The sequence below is a fragment of the Carcharhinus amblyrhynchos genome, chromosome 10 (assembly GCF_965287045.1).
Source record: "Carcharhinus amblyrhynchos chromosome 10, sCarAmb.v2.hapA, whole genome shotgun sequence".
In the NCBI taxonomy this organism is placed as follows: Eukaryota; Metazoa; Chordata; class Chondrichthyes; order Carcharhiniformes; family Carcharhinidae; genus Carcharhinus; species Carcharhinus amblyrhynchos.
The window spans coordinates 98,584,912-98,609,643 of NC_137333.1; the positions used below are offsets into that span (position 1 = coordinate 98,584,912).

General features: G+C 41.4%; 1 protein-coding gene across 1 annotated transcript in view; it reads right to left on the reverse strand.

The window, feature by feature from the left end:
* prkx (protein kinase X-linked) overlaps positions 1 to 24,732 on the reverse strand; it is a 110,134-nt gene that overhangs the window by 65,896 nt on the left and 19,506 nt on the right. Inside the window, exons 2-3 of the mRNA XM_080197664.1 lie at positions 11,436 to 11,604; positions 8,281 to 8,544 (exon numbers count right to left, since the gene is read on the reverse strand). Of these exons, the coding sequence (XP_080053790.1) occupies positions 8,281 to 8,544; positions 11,436 to 11,604 (433 nt within the window). The remainder of the gene's footprint in view (positions 1 to 8,280; positions 8,545 to 11,435; positions 11,605 to 24,732) is intronic.

A 24,732-nucleotide genomic window follows, 5' to 3' on the forward strand; every position in this document is an offset into this window, starting at 1 on the left:
CTATAATTCCCCGCCTTTTGCCTGGCACCCTTCTTAAACAACAGCGTAACATTAGCCGTTTTCCAATCACCTGGCACTTCCCCAGAATCCAGCGACATCTGGAAAATAACCACCAAGGCATCCACTATCACCTCCGCCATTTCTTTCAGAACCCTCGGATGCATTCCATCCGGTCCTGGGGACTTGTCCACAATCAGCCCCTCCAGTCTGTCGAGCACCGCCTCTCTAGTAACAGTAATGTCATTAAGACCCTCCAGTCCTACCACCTTTCCATCACTAACACCCGGCAAATTATTCACGTCCTCCTCCGTGAAGACAGAAACAAAAAAGTTATTCAATACCTTAGCCATATTCCCATCCCCTACCACTAGGTCCCCTTTCTCATCCTCTAAAGGACCAACGTTCACCCTAGCCAGCCTCTTCCTTTTTATATATTTATAAAAACTCTTGCTATCCTTTTTTGTATTAAGCGCTAGCCCAGCTTCATAGTTTCTCCTACCCTTCTTTATCAACTTCTTTGTCAATCTTTGTTGACATTTAAACCTCTCCCAATCCTCTTCTCGCCCACTACTCTTAGCTACTCTAAATTCCTCCACTTTTAGTTTAACACTTTCCTTCACCTCCTTTGTTTCCTCCCTCTGTCCGAAGATGTTTGGGTTAGGTTCATTGGCCATGCTAAATTGCCCCTTAGTGTCCCAAGATGTGGAGGTTAGAACGATTAGCGGGGTAAACACTTGGGGTTACGGGGAACAGGTTTGGGTGAGATTGGCCCTTTGTGTCAGGGGGATTATCTGGGGTTAAGGGGATAGGACCTGAGTGGGATTGCTGTCGATGGGCCAAATGGTCTCTTTCTGCATTGTAGGGATTCTATAAAAATGATGCTCCACAAAGCATTTAATTCTAAAATGTGTTATCGTCAATAAAGTTCAATGCAAAGGATATTGTGAGCATCAAATGTTTGCCTTTGAAATCTGTTAACTGTGGTGACAGCATGATTCATAATTTGCTTTCCAAGTCTAAGTCTCAAAAGAGCAAGTTAGCTCAGCCACTTTCAGTATTTATTTTATAACACGTAGCTGGTCTTCCTGTAAGCCAGTTGCAGTGTGGGTGGCCTGATATTTCATCTCTGAAAGAGTCTGGCCAAAACATTTTGGTTGGCATTGATGTAAAGAATAGTGATGTCATGATAAATTGCCATATTCTGGTCAGGCCGGCTGAAGATCCAATGAAACATTTCTTGAACACACACAAAAACACAGCCACTTTATCTCACTGACCATTCCAGCAACCAGCTGTATAAAACTATCATAAAAGTAGCTACATCTATCTTTTGTGCCAAATTAATATTCAGTTCATCTTTATATTCTTTACAGAGGGAGGCAATGGCGTAGTGATTATTGCTGGACTATTAATCCAGAAGCTCAGCTAATATTCTGGCAACCCGGGTTCAAATCTAGCCATGGCCAGTGGTGGAACTGAAATTCAGTAAAAAACAAATCTGGAATTAAGAATCTACAGATGACCATGACACCATTATCAATTGCTGTAAAAACCGGCCTACATGTGACTCCAGACCCACAGCAACATGGCTGACTCTCAACTGCCCTTGGGAAACTAGGGGTGGGGCAATAACACTGGCCAGCCCATGACACCCATGTGCCACGAATGAATTTTAAAAAAAAAATCAACGTGAGTTGTCTGTAGTGGGAAGACGGATGTTGAAGTACCATGACAGGAGGTGTCTTAAAACAGTAGCCAATGGTTTGATTAACCCTTGAATTATCTTTGTATTAGTGTCCTTTAGACCAATGGGAGGACCTTTAAAGGATTGTTCCCAATGGAACAGAATAATCCTGCAGTATGATAAAACAAGCAGTGAAAGCAACAGATAGCCAAAAATATATTAAAATTGTATTTAAAAATATATTAGTTCAACTATTAATCAAATTTGTGTCAGGGTTCAAGAGTTCATCTCAAAGTAAAGGCCATATATTTGTGCAAGTTATTTTGTTAGAACCTTCAACCTTTAGACTGTATGTTCAGCTATGTTTTTTTGAAAAGATTGTTATCAAGGAAAGGAATATTAGTGCTGAGAAGGGGCATCTAGCATTGCTTAGTGTAAGCATCAAGGTTAGGTAGGAACATAGTGTTAAGCACATAATCAGTTCAGCCTTGATTTTACTAAATGGCAGATTAAATTTGAGGGGCCAAATGACCTACTCTTGTACCTATTTCTTACATTCTTATACATCAGAGAAAAAAGTTATGCAAAGTCCCAGAAAGTGGTACTGTGGTTAGCACTGCTGCCTCTCAGCTCCAGGGACCCAAGTTCAACTCGGTCTTGGGTGACTGTGTGGAGTTTACACGTTCTCCCCATGTCTGCGTGGGTTTCCTCCAGGTGCTCCAGTTTCTTCCCGGAGTCCAAAGATGTGCAGGTTAGGTTGATTGGTCACACTAAATTACCCCTTAGTGTCAGAGGGATTAGCTGGGTAAATATATGGGGTCACAGGGATAAGGCCTGGATGGGATTGTTGCCATCGCAGGCTCGATGGACCAAATGGCCTCCTTCTGCAGTAGGGACTTTGAGTCTGTGAATATGCCTCAGCCCAAAGTCAAAAGTGCAGCGCCGCAGCATCAGTGAAACAGTTTTTTTTCACCTTCACACTACTCATCCTATGGCACCTGTTTTTATAAAGACATGCTAAATAATCACTGGCCATAATCCCATGCAAATTTTAAAAAAAGTAAGAACTTTTAACAAAGCTGTCATAATTTCAAGAATCTCATTTTCTCCCTCACCAGTTTTTAAACTTCCTACAAAGTTCAAAATTATCATGCTTCACAGAAGTCTTCAGGTTTCATCTCATGCTTATCAGGAGACAGCTTCTTCAAACAACTGTGTTCCTGAAGACAATGTTTTTTGAAACATGGAAAGAAAACACATTGTTAAGAAGTGAGTGGCACAGGTTCAGGGTGGGGGGAGGCTATGATAGTACTGGGGGAGTAGGCTTCCCTAAGGAACAAGGGAATGAGGAGATTATAAAGAGAAAAATTTAAACAGTAATATATCACATCCCAGTGAGCATTTAAATAATGGGTGACTGGGGGAAGGGGCATGGGCAAGAGGAACCAAAATAACTTATTTATCGATATTAAGTATCATTCCTCAGAGTTTTTAAATTGATTTCAATCCCATTTAATACCATTAATCTACCTCATCTCATCGCTCAATTACATAATTTGGATCTTACAAGATATAACCTCTTCCATATAATATAAATGATGCCAATAACAGGGAGGAGCCAAAGTGGCTTTAAAAGGAATCTTCTCCCATGGGGAAACCACCATCCCCACATTACATCGCATTCCACTAGTGCCAGACAATAACCATCTCCAACAAGAGAAAATCTAATCATTGCCCCATGCCATTTAAATGGCATTATCATTGCTGAGTTCCCTTGTGGCTACATGATATGTCAGAGGTTGGGAATTCTATGGTAACTAACTCGCCTCCTGATTTCCCAAAGCCTGTCCACAAAGGCACAAGGAGTAGGATGGAATACTTTCCACTTCGAGGATGAATGCAGCTCGAACAACATTCAAGAAACTCAACACCACCCTGGGCAAAGCAGTCTGCCTAATGAGCAACCCAACCACCACTTTAAACATTCATTTCCTCCACCACCAACACACAAGTCAAAGATTCAATATAGCAACTCATCAAGCCTCTTTTAACAGCACCTTCCAAACAACTGACTTCTGCCACTTAAAAGGACAAAGGCTGCAGGCACATAGGAACACCACCATCTGCAAGATCCTCTCCCTACCACTGGCTATCCTAACTTGGAACTATATTGCCATTCCTTCAGTTACTGTGTCAAAAATCTTTATAACAGCATTGTGGGTGTAGTTTACCTGCATCAGATAGACTGCAGTGATTCAAGAGGGCAGTTCACCACAATGGCAGTCAGGAATGAGGAACAAATGTTAACCTTGCCCACAATGCTCATACAACATGAAAATAAAATGTTTCAATTAAGTTGTCAAAAACATAATTAAAATCTGTGGTCAACCTACTCTAGCTCCACACACTGCCATGCTCAATTATTTTAATCAAACTTATAATTTTACTGATCTTCAGGACAGAGACTCAAGATAGGCTACAGACAGAACAAAGCCATTTGACCCTTGTTCAAATGGCTCCCTAAAGGAGCAACTGAGCTGGCACTACTCCCCCACCTTCTCTCCATAGCCTTAGACATTCTTCTTTTTCAGATAATAATCCACTTACCTCTTGAATTCCGTGACTCAAACTGCTTTCACCACACAGTCAGGTAATTCCTTCCAGGTCACAACTCAGGTCACTGTTGGCGCTTATGCTAATCACATTTTTAAAAAATAATCATTCATTGTTATTGCTGGCTGGGCCAGCATTTTTTGCCCATCCCTGAGGGTAGTTAAGAGTCAACTACATTGTGATGACCCTGAAGTCACACAGGCCAGACCAAGTAAAGACGGCAGATTTCATTCCCTAAAGAACGTTATGGGACCAGATGGATTTTTATGACAATTGGCATTGGCTTTGTGATGTTTAATTCCAGAAGTTTACTGAATTCAAATTTCACCATGATGGGATTCAAACCCAGGTCCCCAGAGAATTACCCTGGAACTTTGGATTACTAATCCAGCGACAATACAGCTATGCCAGTGCCATAAGGCCCCCTTAAGTCAGTGTCCTTTGGTTTTTGATCCTTCCATCAATGGGAATAGATTTTTTGCCCATTTACTCTGCTCTAAAGAAAACAGTCCCAACTTCTCCAATCTATCCATGGGCATAACGCATGGTGGCATAATGGTTAGTACTGCTGCCTCATAGCGCCAGTGACCTGAATTTGATTCCCGGCTTGGGTTCGTGCAGAGTCCGCGCGTTCTGTGTCTGCACTGGTCGTCTTCGGGTGCTCTGGTTTCCTCCCACAGTCCTAGAGACATGCTGGAATGGTGTACTGACCATGCTAAATTCTCCCTCAGTGTACCTGGGCAGGCGCCAGAGTATGGCAACTGGTGGATTTTCACAGCAATTTCATTGCAATGTTAATGTAAGCTGAGTTGTGACACTAAAAAAAACTTAAACGTAACTGAAGTCACTCATCCCTGAAACCATTTACCTTTCCTGCACCCTCCCAAGTGCTTTCTCATCCTTCGTAATGGGCAGTACCCAGAACTTGAACAACGCTCAATGTTTTATACAAGTTTAATGTAACTTTTGTTTGTGTACTCAATGCCCCTATTAATAAAGCTTAGGTTACTGTATGGTTTATTACCTGCTTTCTCAACCTAACATTCTATCTTCAATGACTTATGCACGTATGCAGTCAGGTCCTTCTACTCTTGCAACTCTTTTGGATTGTTTCCTTTGTTTTATATTGCCAAGATTTTCCTACCAAATCACTTCCTACCTGAAATTGCTTCTGCTACATTTCCTCTCCTTTTAAAGTTCTACAATATCCTCTTTACAGTTCACAACATTTCTAGGTTGCATATCATCAGCAAATTTTGAAATTCAGGAAAGTAGGGGTCCAAACACCGACCCCAGTAAGCTCCACTATAAATCTTCCTCCAGTTCAAAAAACAAATATTTCCTGTCACACAGTTAAGTTTGTTTCCTGTCACTCGTCCAATTTAGTATCCACATTGCAATTGCCTCTTATCCCACCAGTTCGAAATTTGCCCTCAGGTCCGTTGTGTGGCAAATTTAACAATTTGAAGCATATCCCGTTGGACATAAAGAAAACAATGCACAAAATACTCTACAGGTTTGCCAATTTGTCTTCTCTTTACAGATGTTCAAAGATAGATCTCTTTGTATAAAAATTTGATGGAAGAAAAATTCAGTTTCAGGAAATGAGGCATTCGACTGTATTCTTCCATCGCATATGTAACTACCATCCTCTATTTTCTTAATGCATTACCTCTCAACTCTCTACATTAAAATGTATTTCATCTCTCTGACCCATGCCCTCCTGACATCCGTTACAATCTTCCTCAATTATTTGCCAATCTTCTAGCTTTTTAGAAGCCTTAATAGCTTGTGCTACACTTGTGCCTAGGCAGTATTTTCCAACTGAAGTTGCTAAACCACCCACATGTGGCTACAGCAACATTTTAATATCCATATGCAGTAATTTTAGAATACCATATTACAAAATACAAATGGACAAATTTACTTTCCTATTTATCAAACATCTATCATTCAATGCAAAACTTTTCAGTCTTTCATTAAAGCTTAAGTTCTAGCATAGTTATGATGTAATTAAAGAATTTAAGTGCTGTGACAGTTATTCTATCCAGCTGTTGCAAACAGCATTTTGACTTTAGCAGATGGATTGCTAAGACTACGGAGACACACCAGATGTTCTTTGCCCTGCGCCATGAAGGGATGTACCGAAGCTGCGAGCTATCAGATGAGCTTGTTTTCTTCTGCTGAACTGGAGGGATGTTGCAATCACTTGAGGAGCTTCCTTGTTTATGACTTTCATTCTGGTGTTTCTGTTTCTTTCGTTTTTAATTCGTTCAGGGGATGTGGGCATCGCTGGCAAGGCTAACATTTATTGTCCATCCCAAATGCCCTTGATTGGCTATCTTCTAAATTAGTGTGCAACACCAAGGTGTTGTAATCAAGAAAATAAAGCAAAAATGCAGTGTGTTTAAAGTTTTATTTAAAAGTGTCACAGGTAGACTTACATTAGCACTGCAATGAAGTTACTGCAAAAATCCCCTAGTTGCCATACACTGGCGCCTGTCTGGGTACACTGAGGAAGAATTTAGCATGCTCAACCCACCTAACCAGCATGCCTTTTGGACTGTGGGAGGAAGTCGGAACACACGGAGGAAACCCATGCAAACACGGTGAGAACGTGCAGACTCTGCACAGACAGTGACCCAAGCCGGGAATCGAACCCGGGTCCCTGGCGCTGTAAGGCAGCAGTGCTAAGCACTGTGCGGTTCTGTGAGAATGAGCATCAAGAGTACATACCCAAGTCAGTTTTACTGACCAAAAATTTCAATTAACCACATTAGAATTCTCAGTTAAGCCACATGTGGCTAATGCAATGAAAAATAGTGCTCTCGCGCCTGAATTATTTATTTTTAAATTTGTGCAAAATCAACTTGAAAATACCTTGAAGTGTAAAACGCTCAACATTGAACATTCTTGCTGTTTTACACCAATAATTTATTCAAGCATTGCCAACCATTTGTCAATATTCTTTTTGATGCACACTATGGACTGAAAAATACATTGACAGAAAATCTAACTCGGGACATGATTTACCATAATTCTAATTCAATAAGCTTGCCTTTATAGAAACATAACGTCTCAAAACTTCAGACACAGCTGAGTTCAACCCTGTGCTTTACAAACATCTAATGTGCTCTCCAGTAGGGGTCTTGAAATATTAGTCAGTAACAAAGGCCAACATCAGGCTTTTCTTTTTCTTAGCCCAAGGGTGTCAACGTCATGTATATCAACTGAGCTCAGTTGACTCTGTGAAAAGTGGGTTCTTTCAGGCCATAAGACAGGGGACGAGATTCTCCAGCCTCCCAGCCGGGTGTTTCCCACCGACAGGAGGTGGCACACTGTTTGCTAGCGGTGGGATTCTCTGGTTCCGCCGCTGTTAATGGGAATTCCTACTGACGTCACCCTACTCCAGCGGGAAACTCAAGGGCAGGAGCGTACTGCCAGTGTGAACGGCCAGAGAATTCCGGACAGGCTATTTACACAGGAAGAAGTTTCCAAATATTAAAATTTCTCCAAACAAAGCATTTTGATGCTTAACGTTTTACTTAAATTGATAAATTTCTGGGAGATTTAGCGCACCAGTGGAGGGAATTATTTTATCCACTGGAGAATATCTCAAATTGAAACTTAAATATACACGCTTAAAAGCAACAGCAGAAACAGTGGATTGTTAATTTCACTTCCTGGGTGTTAGTGTTCTGTGGAAGGTGTTATTGCAATGAGAGATTCCAAACATTTTCCCCATCATTTCTAAGTACATATCACTCAACAGGCCCACACCATAACAAGTTATTTGTTCATAAAAAGTCATTAATTCTCAATCGCCATTAAACTATTACAATCTCTTGAAATAAAGTAATGTTTATTTCTCAAACATATTAACAAGATGGTTTGCTCCACTGCACAAAACAATAAAACGTTGCAAAGTGATAGATATTAAGCAGGCAGCCTTAGGAGTAGGTAGCCAAGGCAAAAGAACTTACCGGTCAACAAGTTTCTTTGCAAATCCAAAGTCTGTAAGTTTAATATGACCTTCTCTGTCCAGTAGAATATTTTCAGGTTTCAAGTCTCTGTAAACAATATCTTTGGCATGTAGATATTCTATTGCACACACAATCTCTGCAGAGTAAAAAAGTCCAGTACCATTGTTGAAACGTCCAAGGTTACGCAAGTAAGAAAACAATTCTCCTCCAGGCACATATTCCATTAACATATATAAAAAGCGTTCATCGTGATGTGTCCAGTACCTGTTGTTAAACATTAATAGATAGGTTAACACAGCAGAAAAATGATTAAGGCCACTGATTCTGACAGCTGAAAAATAAGCAAATGGCAAAATGAGATCCCAAATCAACAGCAACATTTTGGCATCTTGTACAAAAATAATGACAAATTGAATGATAAATCAGTAGCTCCAAGTAAAATTCAACTCATTATTGTGGTGTTCCTGATGATGCAAAACTAAGTGGAAATTTAAGTTGTGAGGGGGGCACAGAGGCTGCAAAGTGCTATAGAAAGCTCAAGTAAATAGGCAACAAGGTGTATAATACCCGTCCCCCAGGCCACTGCTCCCAGAACCCTGTCCTCACTTTTCACCCCACCAGTCTCTGCGTTCAAAGGATCATCCTCTGCCATTGCCACCACTATATCTCCCTCATTCCCCATCAGCACTCCACAGGGATAGTTTTCTCTGGGGCACCCTGGGATACCTCCACCGTCACACCCAACACTTCACCGCCTGTTCATGATGCCTTCCCGTGCAATCGTAGAAGGTGCAACACCTGCCCCTTCATCTCCTCCCTGCTCACCATCCCAGCATTTCACATGCACCTCCTTCAATCATATCTGCTGCATTTGCTGCTCCCAATGTGGTCTACTCGACATTGGAGAGACCAAATGTAGACTGGTCTGCTGAACACCTTCGGTCCGTCTGCAAGCAGGACCCAGACCTTCCTATCATTTGCCACTTCAAAACACCATCCTGCTCTCGTGCCCACATTTCCGTCCTTGGCCTTTTACAATGTTCTAGCAAACCAGGACTAGGGGGCACAGCCTCAAGATAAAGGGGAGGCGGTTTAGAACGGAGTTGAGGAGGAACTTCTTCACTCAAAGGGTGGTGAATCTCTGGAATTCTCTGCCCGTTGAAGTGGTGGAGGCTGCCTCGCTAAATATTTTTAAGAAGCGGGTTGATGGGTTTTTGATAAGAGAGGGGATTAAGGGTTATGGGGAGAGGGCGGGAAAGTGGAACTGAGCCACAACAGATCAGCCATGATCTTATTGAATGGCGGGGCAGGCTCGAAGGGCTAGATGGCCTACTCCTGCTCCTATTTCTTATGTTCTTATGTTCTAAACTGGAGGAACTGCACTTCATCTTCCAATTGGGCACATTACAGCGTTCCAGACTGAACAGTTTAACAACTTGAGCATGCACAATCCCCTCCATCTTCACCCCATTTCAATTTACTTTATTTCATTCTGTTGTTTCTTTCCATTTCATTAATCCACTTTTTTCAACCTTCTTTCTCTCTTCCATGTTTCCACTTCTCCATTCAATGGTGGAACAGGGCCATATGGTCTCTTTCCACCTTTTGTATGTTTTCATGTCGGGAGATGACCCAGCTATCTGGAGCTTAGGAGAAGTAGGCCATTTAGCTCTTGAACCCTGCTACACCATTTGATGTCCCTGGTCTGACTGTGGGCTCAAGTCCACTTTCTTGTCTTTACTGTCACCCCATCCCATAACCTTTGACTCCCTTGTCCATCAAAAATCTATCAAATTCAGCCTGGAATAAATTCAATGACCCAGCCTCCACCACTTACTGGGAAATAAAGTTCCACAGCATAAAGTTTATCCAAGGGATAAAACCTTCTCATCTCTATCTTAAAAAGGTTACAAAACCATAGTATTCCTACAATGCAGAAGGAGACCATTTGGCCCAGCTAGTCTGCAACAACTTTCAAAAAGAGCATCTTACCCAGGCCTACCCCTGTCCTTCCTATCCCCCAGTAACACCGCACAATCCACCTCTTGTTCTTAAATTGTGTCCTCTAGCTCAAGTCTTCCACATTCTGTCAAGTTCCCTCAGGGTCTTACATATTTCAATAATATCACCTCTCATCCTTCTAAATTACAATAGGTGCAGGTCCAACTTGTTCAATTTTTCAGTGAACCCGCTCTGAACTGATTCTAATGCAATTATGTACTTTCTTAAATAAGGAGACCAACGCTGTAGCCAGTACTCCAGGAATGAGGCAAATTAACCATCAGGTACCCAAGTAGATACATATACAAAACACAGATGTTACACAGAAGTGCACCAGAGTTCACGAGGTCAGAAATTGAACGTGGGCATAGAGAGGCATTATGGCATTGACATTTAGCGAAATAAAAAGGAATTTTAAAAATTAAAACGTCAACCACACCCAAAATAAACAGAACTAGAGGGCACACTTTAGAACGGAGTTGAGGAGGAACTTCTTCACTCAAAGGGTGGTGAATCTCTGGAATTCTCTACCCATTGAAGTGGTGGAGGCTATCTCGTTGAATATATTCAAGTCACGGGTAGACAGATTTCTGATAGGCAAGGGAATTAAGGGTTATGGGGAGAAAGCGGGCAAGTGGAACTGATCCACTTCAGATCAGCCATGATCTTATTGAATGGCGGGGCAGGCTCAAAGGGCTAGATGACCTACTCCTGCTCCTATTTCTTATGTTCTTATAAATGCAAGCTGCTGTTACCATAATCTAATGACAAATTTTAAGCTGGTTTGATGTTAAAATGTGACTGCACCCCATATGGACCACACTATTTCTTTTAAACAGTTGGAGCATCTGTGCAATCTAATGCTGAAGATTAAAGTTAACATTTTTTCAAAATTCTTCATTTTTCATGCACAGCAACACAAAACAATTCCCGGCATGACAGTTAAGGAAAAAATGGAGTTCAATAAGGACCAAGCAGGAAAAAAGTCAAATCATTTAACTTAGATTTGTCAAATGTAAACTCAGCCATTCATGCTGAAGAGAAGGCAGAAAAGTAACTTAACACTAGCAACACTGACTACACTGCATGCAAGTCTAATTGTAACACTGCATTAAGCAGGCAAAATCATCTTAACTAAACACAAACCTACTTACAGCCGTATAAGAAATGGATGATGGATCTCTGTTAAGATGCTTTTCTCATTATGCACATGCTGTTCCTGTTTAAGCCGGATTACATCAGGAATGCTCATCACTTTCAAAGCACAGTATTCTCGCGTCTTCTTGTCTTTGACCAGCAGAACTCGCCCAAAGGTTCCAGTCCCTGAAAAACAGCACAAAGACGATCAGTCTCTGAAAACCCAGACATAGAAAATTATCACAGAACTTCATTATCTAACCATCTCAGTTTTTTTAAAAATGTTCACATTTGCATCAAAATACTGTTTATTTGCAGAGACTTTTCCAACTTTAATGCAATTTTCATATCGCTCAAACTGCTAAAATCTTAGAGTCATAGAATGGTTACGAAGGAGGCCAAAGAAGCCAAAGCATGCCGATTTCTGTTCAACACCACTGGCAGCATTCAGAATGGTTATTCAATAGAATCTGCAGCAATACATTACATAATATGCAAACCTGAAATATCAAGGCCAGAAACATTGCCATCAACCAAAAATGACAGGCATTTATCACCAATACTATTTATAGTTTATACAGCTGCTACTGACATACCTTGTGCAAATTAACTCTATTCAATATAGATCTCTTTGGTCAGATAATTATTTGATTTAGGCTAAAACAAACGAGTTGCAAAGATAATCAATAGTTATATCAAGAAGTAGAGATTCTAACAGGAACTCAGCTTTTGCGCACAAGGGTTGGTTAGAGCAGTCAAGCCTCAGTCCCACAATTATGCCAGGCTGATGCCTCGATGGACCTAATACATTTCAGACATCGATAAAGAATATCAGTAAAGTTGCACATCCAAGCTCCTGAATATTTTTAAGTGCCAAATATGATAAAAGGATTCCCATCGCCAGTAATCTGCATAATGAGGGTACAATGTAATTTGCATTAGTGCAAATTACTAAGTGGAAAGTGGAACTGATCCACTTCAGATCAGCCATGACCTTATTGAATGGCGGGGCAGGCTGTAGGGGCTAGATGGCCTACTCCTGCTCCTATTTCTTATGTTCTTATGCAAGGAGCTGAACTATTACTTACTCAACTTGACAAGCCCATACTGAAAGGTGATATCGGGAACAGTTTGCAAAATGTTTGCTGTTTACATGGGAGGGCATAGAATTGAGCATGTGCTACATTGCAGGAATAAGTACATTGGTTAGTTGATCACCATCACATTAATGATCACACCACCAAGGCTGTTAAATACATTGGTTGCAATTCCAACAAGTGAGCACACTGACACACTGGAGACAGCAACTGTGGGAGATCTTTGACTATGCATCAAATCTACTTTCAAATAAAATGTAGAGAGATACACAATGGAGCATATGACACCTATACTGAAACACTTGCAATGCAAGCCTATTTGGGGCATTAATAAATAAACTTAAACTTTTCTTAAATACATTTTATATTTTAAGCAACAAATGCAAGAGTTATGGTCCAAATATTTCCACAGGATATTTGCAATGAAATTAATTGCCTGTACTGAAACTTTTGAAATAAAGGTGGTCAGCAAATCTGATAACGCGGCAAATTGAAATGAAAACAGAAAATGGCAGGCAAGTTGAGGTGAACAAAGAGAAAGTACGTACTTTTGTAACCATTAAGCTTTAACAAATAGCAAATACACAAACTGTTTATTCATTGGTGTCACAGGTAGACTTACAGTAGCATGGCAATGAAGTTATTATGAAAATGCCCTAGTCCTGATGAGTACACTGAGGGAGAATTTAGCACAGTCAATGCACCTGATCAGCATGTCTTTTGGACTCGGGAGGAAACCCGCATAGATTCTGCACAGGCAGTGACCCAAGCTTGGAATCAAACCTGGGTCCCTGATGCTGTGTGGCAGCAGTGCTAAGTGAGTGGGGAAAGATCTGGCAGATGGAGTATAACGTTGGCAAGTGTGAGGTTATCCACTTTGGAAGGGATAATAAAATGGACTATTATTTAAATGGTAAAAAATTACAACATACTACAGTGCAGAGGGACCTGGGGGTCCTTGTGCATGAATCACAAAAACTCAGTTTGCAGGTGATCAAGAAGGCAAATGGAATGTTGGCCTTTATTGCGAGAGGGATGGAGCATAAAAGCAGGGAGGTCTTGCTACAATCGTACAAGGTACTGGTGAGGCTGCACCTAGAGTACTGTGTACAATTTTGATCCCCTTATTTGAGAAAGGATATATTAGCTTTGGAGGGGGTGCAGAAAAGGTTCGCCAGGTTGAGTCCAGAGACAAGAGGGTTAGCTTATGAGGGCAGATTGAGTAGACTGGGCCTGTATTCATTGGAGTTTAGAAGGCTGAGTGGAGATCTTATAGAGACATAAGATAATGATGGGACTAGACGGGGTGGAAGCAGAGAGATTATTTCCACTTAGAATGGAAACAAGAACAAGAGGGCACAGCCTCAAAATAAGGGGGAAGTCAATTAGAACAGAGTTGAGGAGGAACAATTTCTCCCAGAGGGTAGTGAAATTTTGGAATTCTCTGCCCATTGAAGCAGTGGAGGCTACCTCGTTAAATGTGTTTAAGTCACAGATAGATAGATTTTTGACCAATAAAGGGAATTAAGGGTTATGGGGAGGAGGTGGGTAAGTGGAACTGAACCACTATTAGATCAGCCATGATCTTATTGAATGGCGGGGCAGGCTTGAAGGGCTAGATGATCTACTCCTGCTCCTATTTCTTATGTTCTAACCATCGTGCCACCGTGTCGCCCAAGGTTGTCGAGAGATCATCTGGAGACCACTGATAATTCCAAAAGGGTGCAAAGAAAAGTGATAGAAACATTTTTTGTTCTAGGAATGTGGAACAGCAGTAATTGTTGCCCTGAGAGGATCAAAAGTCAACCAGGTACCACAGCATTGGATTCACATTAAGCCAGACTAGATAGAAAGATGTCCTTTCCTGAGGGGGATTAATGAACTGCTTGGGTTTTCATTTTCTGACGTTTGCTTACAAAGTACCAGGTTTCACAACTTGCTACTGTGGGATATTAATGTATGACCTCAGTACTATAATTACTAGCTTGATTCAGTCGTCTCAGAGCAATGAACGCTGGATTTCCCATATCCCAATAAAGGAAACATTACATATTAATATCTATATGGCAAACCACTCAGTTCATGGGAAATTAGGGATGGCCAGTGATACCCAAATCCCATGAAAGTATATTTTTAAAATGGCCTACATTAGTCACAAACCATTAAGTAGGAAACCTGATTGATTTTTCCCATTATGCAGTCAATATCACCCATAAATTAAACTTGGCACCTTTCAATACATGATGTGGGAATGCCAGCATTGGACTGGGATAAACACAGTAAGAAGCTTCACATCGCCAGGTTAAAGTCCAACCTTTCAATGCGGACAGGCTAGTTCTAAGCATGAGACTTTCCTTCAGTAGTAAAGCCTTCTGCCAAAATTCCACTTAGTAACATCAGTAATGAGAGTGTATCAATATTAGAGATGGAGAAGTAAGTTACAATCTCCCTGCACAGAGGCTCAGGTTATTTCTGACCAATTTGCTGGTTGGATTTCTTGGATAGCATTAGAAATCTGACAGATAATGGTACATGTTCCCCATCTAGATTTCAGAGAGACAGTAAACACTGTGCTTCACAGCACATCGACTTGTAAGGCATTTCCCCAAGGTTTATGTAGTATTAGGTTAGATTAGCTGGTGGCCAAAATAATTGCCAATGTTGAATTTTCTGCATTGCAGCAGTATAAAAATGAAAATTCAAAGACAATTCATTGACCAAAGTGTTTGTGACATTTTATTTATTCATTCATGTGGATGCTGATGGCTGGCCAGCATTTACTGCCCACCTCTAAGTGCCCTGAGGGCACATGCAGTCACATGTAGACCAGGCCAGATAAGGGCATCAGATCATTAGTGAACTAGATGGGTTTTACAACTGGCAAAAACTTCAGTTATCATTGGACTTTTAATTCCAGATTTTTATTGATTTCAAATTTCACCATCTGCCCAAGAGCATTATGCTGGATTAGTCCAGCAATAATACCTCTATTGCCATTGCCTTGATCCCCACTGACATCATGCAAGTCCCCTGTTTATTATGCTCAAATTTGTACTTCAGTCCAGCTTGTTCAATTTAACTTTCCTTTAGTAGAAAAAAATTGTCAAAATTCCACTTCATACCATCAGTAACGAAGGTGCATCAATATTAGAGGTGGAGAAGTAAGTTACAACCTTCATGCAGAGGCTCCAGTTATTTCTGACCAATTTACTGGCTGGATTTCTTGGCGAGCATTAGAAATCTGATGGGTAACAGTATATGTTGCCCATTAACACATGGACAGAATAGAAAATGATGCAATAATATACACAAAACCAAAAGGGACCTGGAGAGAGGCACTTCATTCAGTAGGCAGACAGATGACCAACACTGAACTTATTGCATGTTGTCTATCAAATGGAAAAAAGTTTTAAGACAGCACAGCAGAGGAATGGTTGATCTGCTGATAAAACCAACATCTATTCCTTCTATTACACTCTTGACTTAACTACTTCAATGCATGCCTGGCCAGCCTTTCACGTTCTATCCCAATGTTTCCAAAATGCTCATCACATGCGGTAGATTGGCCACAGACATGCAATGAATTGATGCAGTCCATTTTTAAAGGCACATCTTGTTTTGAAGGTGCAGCAGTGGGTACAAGTATACATGGGAGGTAGTAAATTGGATGAGACACTGGCTCAATGGAAGAAGCCAGAGTGTGGTTGTGGAGGATTGCTTCCCTGAATGAAGACTAGTGACTAGTGGTATGCCGCAGGGATCGGTGTTGGGTCCATTGTTGCGTCATCTATATCAATGTTCTGAATGATAATGTGGTAAACTGGATCAGCAAATTTGCTGATGATACAAAGATTGGAGGTTTACAAAGCTTGCAGATGGATTTGAATCAACTAGAAAAACGAGCTGAAAAATGGCCAATGGAATTTAATGCAAACAAGTGAGAGGTATTGCACTTTGGGAGGACAAACCAAAGTAGAACGTACAGGGTAAATGGCAGGACTCTGAAGAATGCAGTTGAACTGAGGGATCTGGGAATACAGGTACAGAATTCCCTAAAAAAGTGAATTTTCGGGAATTCCCTAACAGACGTCCAAGTGCAGATCAGTGGGACTAGGCAAAAAAATCGTTCGGCACAGATAAGAAGAGCCAAAAGGCCTGTTTCTGAACCGTAATTTTCTATGGTTCTGTGGTAAGTATGGGTGGCACTTGCTGAGCCACAATTTGTCATTTAAACCTAAATGAGCAAGGAAGAATCAATATGTTGCTATCGGACAGGAGTCATATATTGATTGGACCACACTGTTTATTAGTTCATCTGATACTGCATCTTTAGACATCTGAAAACTGAAGGGTCACTTATTCAATGAAGCAAAAAAAAATGCACCCTTCATCACCTTCTCTTTAGGTGAATTCATACAACACCACATTTAGATCTGCCGGACAATTCACTGAAGCACAGGCCACCTTTCGGAAGGAGAGATGCAGTTCTCTCAAGATTTTCTTGGGCAATTTAATTAACACAGGGGATGCTAACTTAAGAACTTGGCATTTGTTTAGCTGGTGCTTTACAGAAAATACTGCAAGTGCACAAGTGATGGACAACGCTGCATGGCTGCCAAAGTGGGGTGAACTGTGCAATTTTGGCAAGCAGGACCAGTGAAGTGACATCTAAACATACTCAGCCTTCACCAGATCCATTGAAACAAGTGATGGAAAGGAATACAACGCTATTGAAGGAGAAAGAGAAATTACAGGAGGTTGGCCATGAGCCAAAGATCTATTTGATGTCTGGACATAGTTTTCAGAAATAGCAGGTGACAAGTAGGTAAGCAAAGCAAGAGAAAATTAGAAGTCAATATGTAGAAATTTGTTGATTCTTTTCCTTCTGACTTTTCTAATATTTCAATTCTGATAAAAAAATTGAAGACAGTTTAAAAAATAAAATGGAGCAAGTCATAAGAAACACATCACTTCAATTAACAGATTGTCACCACCGGCTTGTTTGGCAGAACAATTGGCTTGCAAAAACATTTTTAATCTGTCATCCTGGCTCTGGCAGCGAATGCAACCATCTCAATTGCTGATGGTTTAAAATAGAACCATACAACATTACAGCACAGAAACAGGCCTAAAAATTGCAAACCTATTTTGAAAAAATTGTATGTTTCTTTGAGTAATATTGCATATATTTCATAACATGCTGTAAATATGGAGACCTGGTTGCTGCAGGTTTGATGAGATTGAAATTCTTTTAGACACTGTTCTACCCTGCATAAACTTGCTCTGTCACACATGCCTTAACTTGTACCTAGTCCCACTCGTCCATTCCCACTATGTTCACTAACTTATGCTGGCTCCCCGTGTCGATTTTAAAATGATCTTTTACAAATTCCTTCATGGACTCATCGTTCATTATCTCTGTAATCTCTTACGGCTCTACATCATTTATACTGTGGCATTAATATTACAATCCTACACTGAGTGGAAAAGCTTGAAGGTGAATAGGGGGAACTAAATTAAACACGGAATGATCATCTTGGTTGCCCTTTGAAACAAAGATGGCCATGCTGATCATCTGCAGTGTTTGATAGGGTTTTGGTGGACATGTAAATGGCTATGGCCAACCCGTACCCAGAAGGATTTGCTGCAAATAGGACATGGTACTGCAGATGACTGAGGTTAGTGGCGGGGGGTTTCTTTGGCTTGCAGTTTCTCTGTTTCAGATACACACTTGCCTTCAATGGAAGCTGCACCATTTTTCATTTGGTGCACCAGATGCAGCATCCCTGGGTAAATTTCTCCCAGCATTTGACACCAATATTAAAACTCCTAAATTAACCCTTCAGTGCGTTCTGGTAGAGCTTTCTCTGATCATGAAAACACATCCAGACTCAAGCTCTCCATAGAGGATTAATGTTGGAAAGTGAGCGTCAAAATTCTGGCCAGATGACCAACAAGGCTCAGTTGTGATTCTCAATATGGCATGGATGCTTGGGTAAACACCTCAGATTATGTCATGGTGAATGTAGCAAAGGCCTTCACCTGGTCAATAAATGTGGTGTTAAAGGTCCAGGTTCTGTCCTTAACATTTCTGCTGGAGTTGTCTCACTACAAACATCATATCAGTAGTTCCTTGACCTTTTTCTGAAACTGACTCCCTCACAACAGATCCTGGTTGAGATATTGCACTTCAGACCCATTCTGGCAAAGATTTTGCGGGCGATGGAGAGGTGAGAGATTCCTCTACGATTGTCACAAGATTGGGGATTTGATTTCTGCTTGCACAGATGGTCAATGGAAGCATGCCTGCATTCTTGCATGATGGTTCCTTGCTCCCACATATACAGAAAAAGTTTAGACAGCTTATTGACCAGATCTCCAGCCTTTCAGACCTAATAGCGTCAGCTCCTGGAGCATTTCTGCCAGCCAGGTGTTTGACTGGGTTCATTGCTTCTAACAGTGTGGAAAGGTCATCAAGACAGCACCTGTAGACCGGGACAGATTTCAGAGCATCAAAGAATCCTTTCCGGTTTTTGGAGTTTGCATATGAGTGAAGTCCATCTGCTTTTTGATTTAACCAAACGTCTTGCATCTCTGAGCTTTCACTAGACAGTTCTACAGATTTTTCAGTAAGCATAAATGCTTGGATAGTGATGTCCTGTCATGAGGAAAACCTTTCCAGAGGTGACGTTTTTGTTCGATTACTTTCTGAATTAACTCATTGTTTTTAAATCAAATCAATCTTGATACTTATGACAGGTAGGACCAAAAACCTCTACAGCAATGTAATATACTATATCCCTGAAGATTTCTCAGCGATCCTCAATACACAAGTTTCCATTTTCACACTACAGCTTTGTGGAACAGATTCCTTCATGATAATTTGTTTGAGTGTCTCAGAATATTAATGGTCAGCAGAGGGATAATTTTTATAATATTTGAACAAAAGCCCAGGATCTAAAATACTATACATGTACACCTATAAATTGTCTCCAACATGTAGCAACAAGTAAGATAAACTTCACCTTCAATTTAATTCAATTTTAAAAGTCAATTCTACATTATTTACCATTGTACCCACGGGAAAAAATAAAAGGTGCTGAAGACAAGATAATTCTTGACTATTCCTTGTTAGCTTGGGCCCAGTTTTTCCAGAACAAAAGCCACTGAACACAAATTAGTAACATACATTACAAAGAAGCAGCTTCTGAAATCTTGGGACGACAGCTCATGGATGCCATCAGAATCTGACTTAGTGAACAAAGGTCTTGCAACATGCCAGCAGGTTTAATTTCATCATAGCAGGAGGAGCACAAGTTGGAGACAACAGGAAAAGGGAGTTCAATTTAACATGACAAGAAAGCAAAACCAATTGTGTTTTGTTTCAAAATAATATTACAAAACACAAAGCAAATGCTAATTAAATTTCACCTATCAGTTAAGGCACTGTTAATTTGAACTGTTTTGCTTCATTTAGCCCTCCGCCACCGCCCCCCCCCCCCCCCCCAACCCACTTACAGTATTAAATTTGTGTAGCAGTAACAACTTGCTTTTAGCTAACACCTTTAACATGATAAAATGTCCCAAGGGGATTCACCTGAGTGTTACCAAAAGATCACTACAACAGAGATGCAACTGCTAACAGTTGCATCAGTATTTCATACTCCTCCTACACTAGAGATCAAAATTTTCCTCCAGAAAAACAGAATTTAATGCAAGCTAAATAGATTTTGATCAAGAAATCTCATAGGAAATCTGATGAGATGTCTGCATTAACAGCAGTCATTACACTGGACAGCAGTTACCACTGTGGCTAACTTGCACAATAACACAGAAGGAAACAATAAATTTATTGTTCAAATCATCGGAGAAGCCTGGTTGGGCCTAACAGTCCATTTTCATTTTGGAATTTCTACTAACGTTACTCTAATGTTACTGCGCCCATTAATGGTTTGATAAGTAGCAACAGTGCTTTGATGAAACTAAAACAAAAGCATTGTAACTGTCAATGTAGAACAAATAATTTGCATTAAATCTGCCTAGGTTCATTTACATAAAAGAGTAAAGGCCGGGAATTAAAAACTGATAATAGGAGAAAACAAGTTGGTCAGCGAGACAACAGAATCCTTCCTCCCCCACCCCTCCCCCCAAAGTACAGTTAGAGAGCATAAAAAGCTTAATAGAACCATAGAAAATTATAGCTCAGAAACAGGCCTTTTGGCTCTTCTTGTCTGTGCCAAACCATTTTTTGCCTAGTCCCACTTGGACCATATCCCTCCACACCCCTCTCATCCAGGAGACCGTCCAAGTTTTTCTTAAATGTTAAAAGTGACCCTGCATTTACCACTTTATCCGGCAGCTCATTCCACACTCCCACCACTCTCTGCGTGAAGAAGCCCCCCCGCCCCGCAATATTCCCTTTAAACTTTTCTCCTTTCACCCTTAACCCATGCCCTCTGTTTTTTTTCCTCCCTTAGCTTCAGTGGAAAAAACCTGCTTGCATTCACTCTATCTATACCTATCAAATCTTATACACCTCTATCAAATCTCCCCTCGTTCTTCTACACTCCAGCATTGGATGGTAAACAGCAAACTCAATATGCAGCCTAGAAATGTAATATGTAAAGGACCAGAGTCTTGAGGCTTATCTAACATTTGGAATTGGCTGTGCCTTCAGGACTAATAATGTCTCAGCCATTATGGGTTGAATGGAGTGCTATTTATGTTAAGGATTTGGCAGTTGGGAAGTCAATTGATCCGAAAAACTGCAGCAGGCGACGGTGCAGAGGGACCGCGGGGTCCTTGTGCATGAGTCGCAAAAACCCAGCTTGCAGGTGCAGCAGGTGGTCAGGAAGGCGAATGCGATGCTGGCCTTCATAGCGAGGGGGATTGAATATAAAAGTAGGGAGGTCTTGCTGCAGCTGTATAGGGCATTGGTGAGGCCGCAGCTGGAGTACTGTGTGCAGTTTTGGGCGTCGCACCTGCGCAAGGATATTTTGGCCCTGGAGGGAGTGCAGAGGAGGTTTACTAGGCTGATACCGGAGTTGAGGGGATTGAGCTATGAGGAGAGGCTGAATAAACTAGGCTTGTACTCGTTAGAGTTTAGAAGAATGAGGGGAGATCTCATTGAGACGTATAAGATGATGAATGGGATGGATAGGATAGAGGTGGAGAGACTCTTCCCGCTCAAAAAAGACAGTAGGACTAGGGGGCACAGCCTCAAGATAAAGGGGAGGCGGTTTAGAACGGAGTTGAGGAGGAACTTCTTCACTCAAAGGGTGGTGAATCTCTGGAATTCTCTGCCCGTTGAAGTGGTGGAGGCTGCCTCGCTAAATATTTTTAAGAAGCGGGTTGATGGGTTCTTGATAAGAGAGGGGATTAAGGGTTATGGGGAGAGGGCGGGAAAGTGGAACTGAGCCACAACAGATCAGCCATGATCTTATTGAATGGCGGGGCAGGCTCGAAGGGCTAGATGGCCTACTCCTGCTCCTATTTCTTATGTTCTTATGTTCTTATTTACCCTGCTAGTAAAGTGGCTTATCAAATGCAAATGGAATTCCTGTAGCTCCTTCGAAATTGGTCTGAACTGTCTCAGGTTGCCTGCAAGTGACTCTCCAGGTAGACTGAGGTGTGACATTTCAAAAACTGAAGAAAATATTTTTGTGCTGGAAAACAAAATCCAGTTCACAAATATTACTAAGGATAATGTTTAAAATCTATACAATGTTGAATTTCTCCGATGTCAGAGGAACCCAACATTATATTATAAGAACATGAAGAAATACGAGCAGGAGTAGGCCATCTAGCCCTTCGAGCCTGCCCCGCCATTCAATAAGATCATGGCTGATCTGTCGTGGCTCAGTTCCACATTCCCGCCCTTTCCCCATAACCCTTAATCCTCTTGCTTATCAAAAACCCATCAACCCGCGTCTTAAAAATATTTAGCGAGGCAGCCTCCACCACTCCAACGGGCAGAGAATTCCAGAGATTCACCACCCTTTGAGTGAAGAAGTTCCTCCTCAACTCCGTTCTAAACCGCCCCCCCTTTATCTTGAGGCTGTGCCCCCTAGTCCTACTGTCCTTTCTGAGCAGAAAGAGTCTCTCCACCTCTATCCTATCCATCCCATTCATCATCTTATACGTCTCAATGAGATCTCCCCTCATTCTTCTAAACTCTAACGAGCACAAGCCTAGTTTATTCAGCCTCTCCTCATAGCTCAACCCCCTCAACTCCGGTATCAGCCTAGTAAACCTCCTCTGCACTCCCTCCAAGGCCAAAATATCCTTGCGTTAGTGCGGCGACCAAAACTGCACACAGTACTCCAGCTGCGGCCTCACCAATGCCCTATACAGCTGCAGCAAGACCTCCCTACTTTTATATTCAATCCCCCTCGCTATGAAGGCCAGCATCCCATTAGCCTTCCTGACCACCTGCTGCACCTGCAGGCTGGGTTTTTGCGACTCATGCACAAGGACCCCGAGGTCCCTCTGCACCGTCGCCTGCTGCAGTTTTTCGCCAAGTAATAGTCCTTCCTACCATTATTCCTACCAAAGTGGACCACCTCGCACTTGCCAACATTAAATTCCATTTTGTCAGTTCCTGGCCCATTCGCCCAGCCTATCTAGATCCTTCTGCAGACTCTCCACACCCTCCGCACAATTTGCCGTTCCACCAATCTTGGTGTCATCAGCAAATTTCGACACCATACACTCGGTTCCCTCCTCCAGATCATCTATATAAATGGTAAATAGCTGAGGCCCCAGCACTGACCCCGGGGCACTCCACTAGTCACCAACCACCAATCCGAATAGCACCCATTAACCCCCACTCTCTGCCTCCTATTTGATGACCAATCCTCTATCCACGCTAACACCCTACCCCCAACTCCATGCCCCCTTATCTTCTGCAATAACCTCTTGTGAGGTACCTTGTCAAAAGCCTTCTAAAAATCAAGAAAGACCACATCCACCGGCTCTCCTCTATCTACCGCCCTAGACACATCCTCATAGAACTCCAATAAATTTGTCAGACACGACTTCCCCTTAACGAAACCGTGCTGCGTCTGTTCTATCAAGCAATTCCCCTGTTATCCGGTTTCTTTCCCTGAAAGACTCACTAAAATTTTCATCTAGCCAACATGGATTTCAGAAAGGGTAGACAGCTAAGTCAGGTAACAGTGCTGAGGCGATGTATTATGGCAGATTGAGGGGAAGGGAGGTGGGTAGGAGGCATGCTGCAGAAATGCAGTGATTATGTGATACATGAACTTTCCTAAGATCTTTGACACAATTCCATACAGAAGTTTGGTGAGAAAAAAGTTAAGGGCTTTGGGACTAACGTATCAAAATACTAATGAGGAGGAAGAAAACAGGGTGGAATTAACGACGGTGTGCTGATGGGTTAGCCAACAGGAAACAAAGTAGACAAATTTTTTATGTCATTTTTGGGTTGGCAAGATGTAATGAGTGGAGTGTCACAGAGATCGGGGGTATAACTATTTACAAATTATATCAAGGGACTGAACGTTTAGTTGCTAAATGTCCTAAGGACACAAAGATAGGAAGGAAACAAAGACTTACAAGTAGCTTGCAAAGGGGTATCGATAAGTTCGATGACAGGACAAAAAAAAACTGGCAAATGGAGTTACGTGGGAAAACGCGAGAATGTGGGAAAATGTGAACTTGTCAACTTTAGGAGGAATAGAAAGGCAGCATGTTATTTAAATGGAGATATACTGCAGAATTCGGTGTATGTGTTTTGACACATGCGAACCAAGACAGGTTGAGCCTTTATCCATTGAAATTTAAAAGAGTGAGGGGCGATCTTATTAAAGATGCAAGATCCTGAGCCCTTCATATGATAAATGCAGAGATTGTGTGTCAGGGAAACAGAGGTAATTTTAAATAATCTATAGTTGTATTTGTAAATATTAGAATTAGGTTATAGCTTAATGTGCAATTTTTGCTTCTGTATTTTAAAGACTTATGACTTCAGTTTGGTTCAAATACCCATATGGTAATGAGCTTTTACGATGTGAAAGCAGACATGGCTTAAAGGAAAGTTAGATTTTTGCTTAGGAACAAGGGGACGACTCCTTTTGATTTGATTTATTGTTGTCACATGTATTAACATAGTGAAAGGTATCGTTTCTTGCATGCTGTACAGACAAAACATACCGTTCATAGAGAAGGAAATGAGAATGCGCAGGATTAGTAT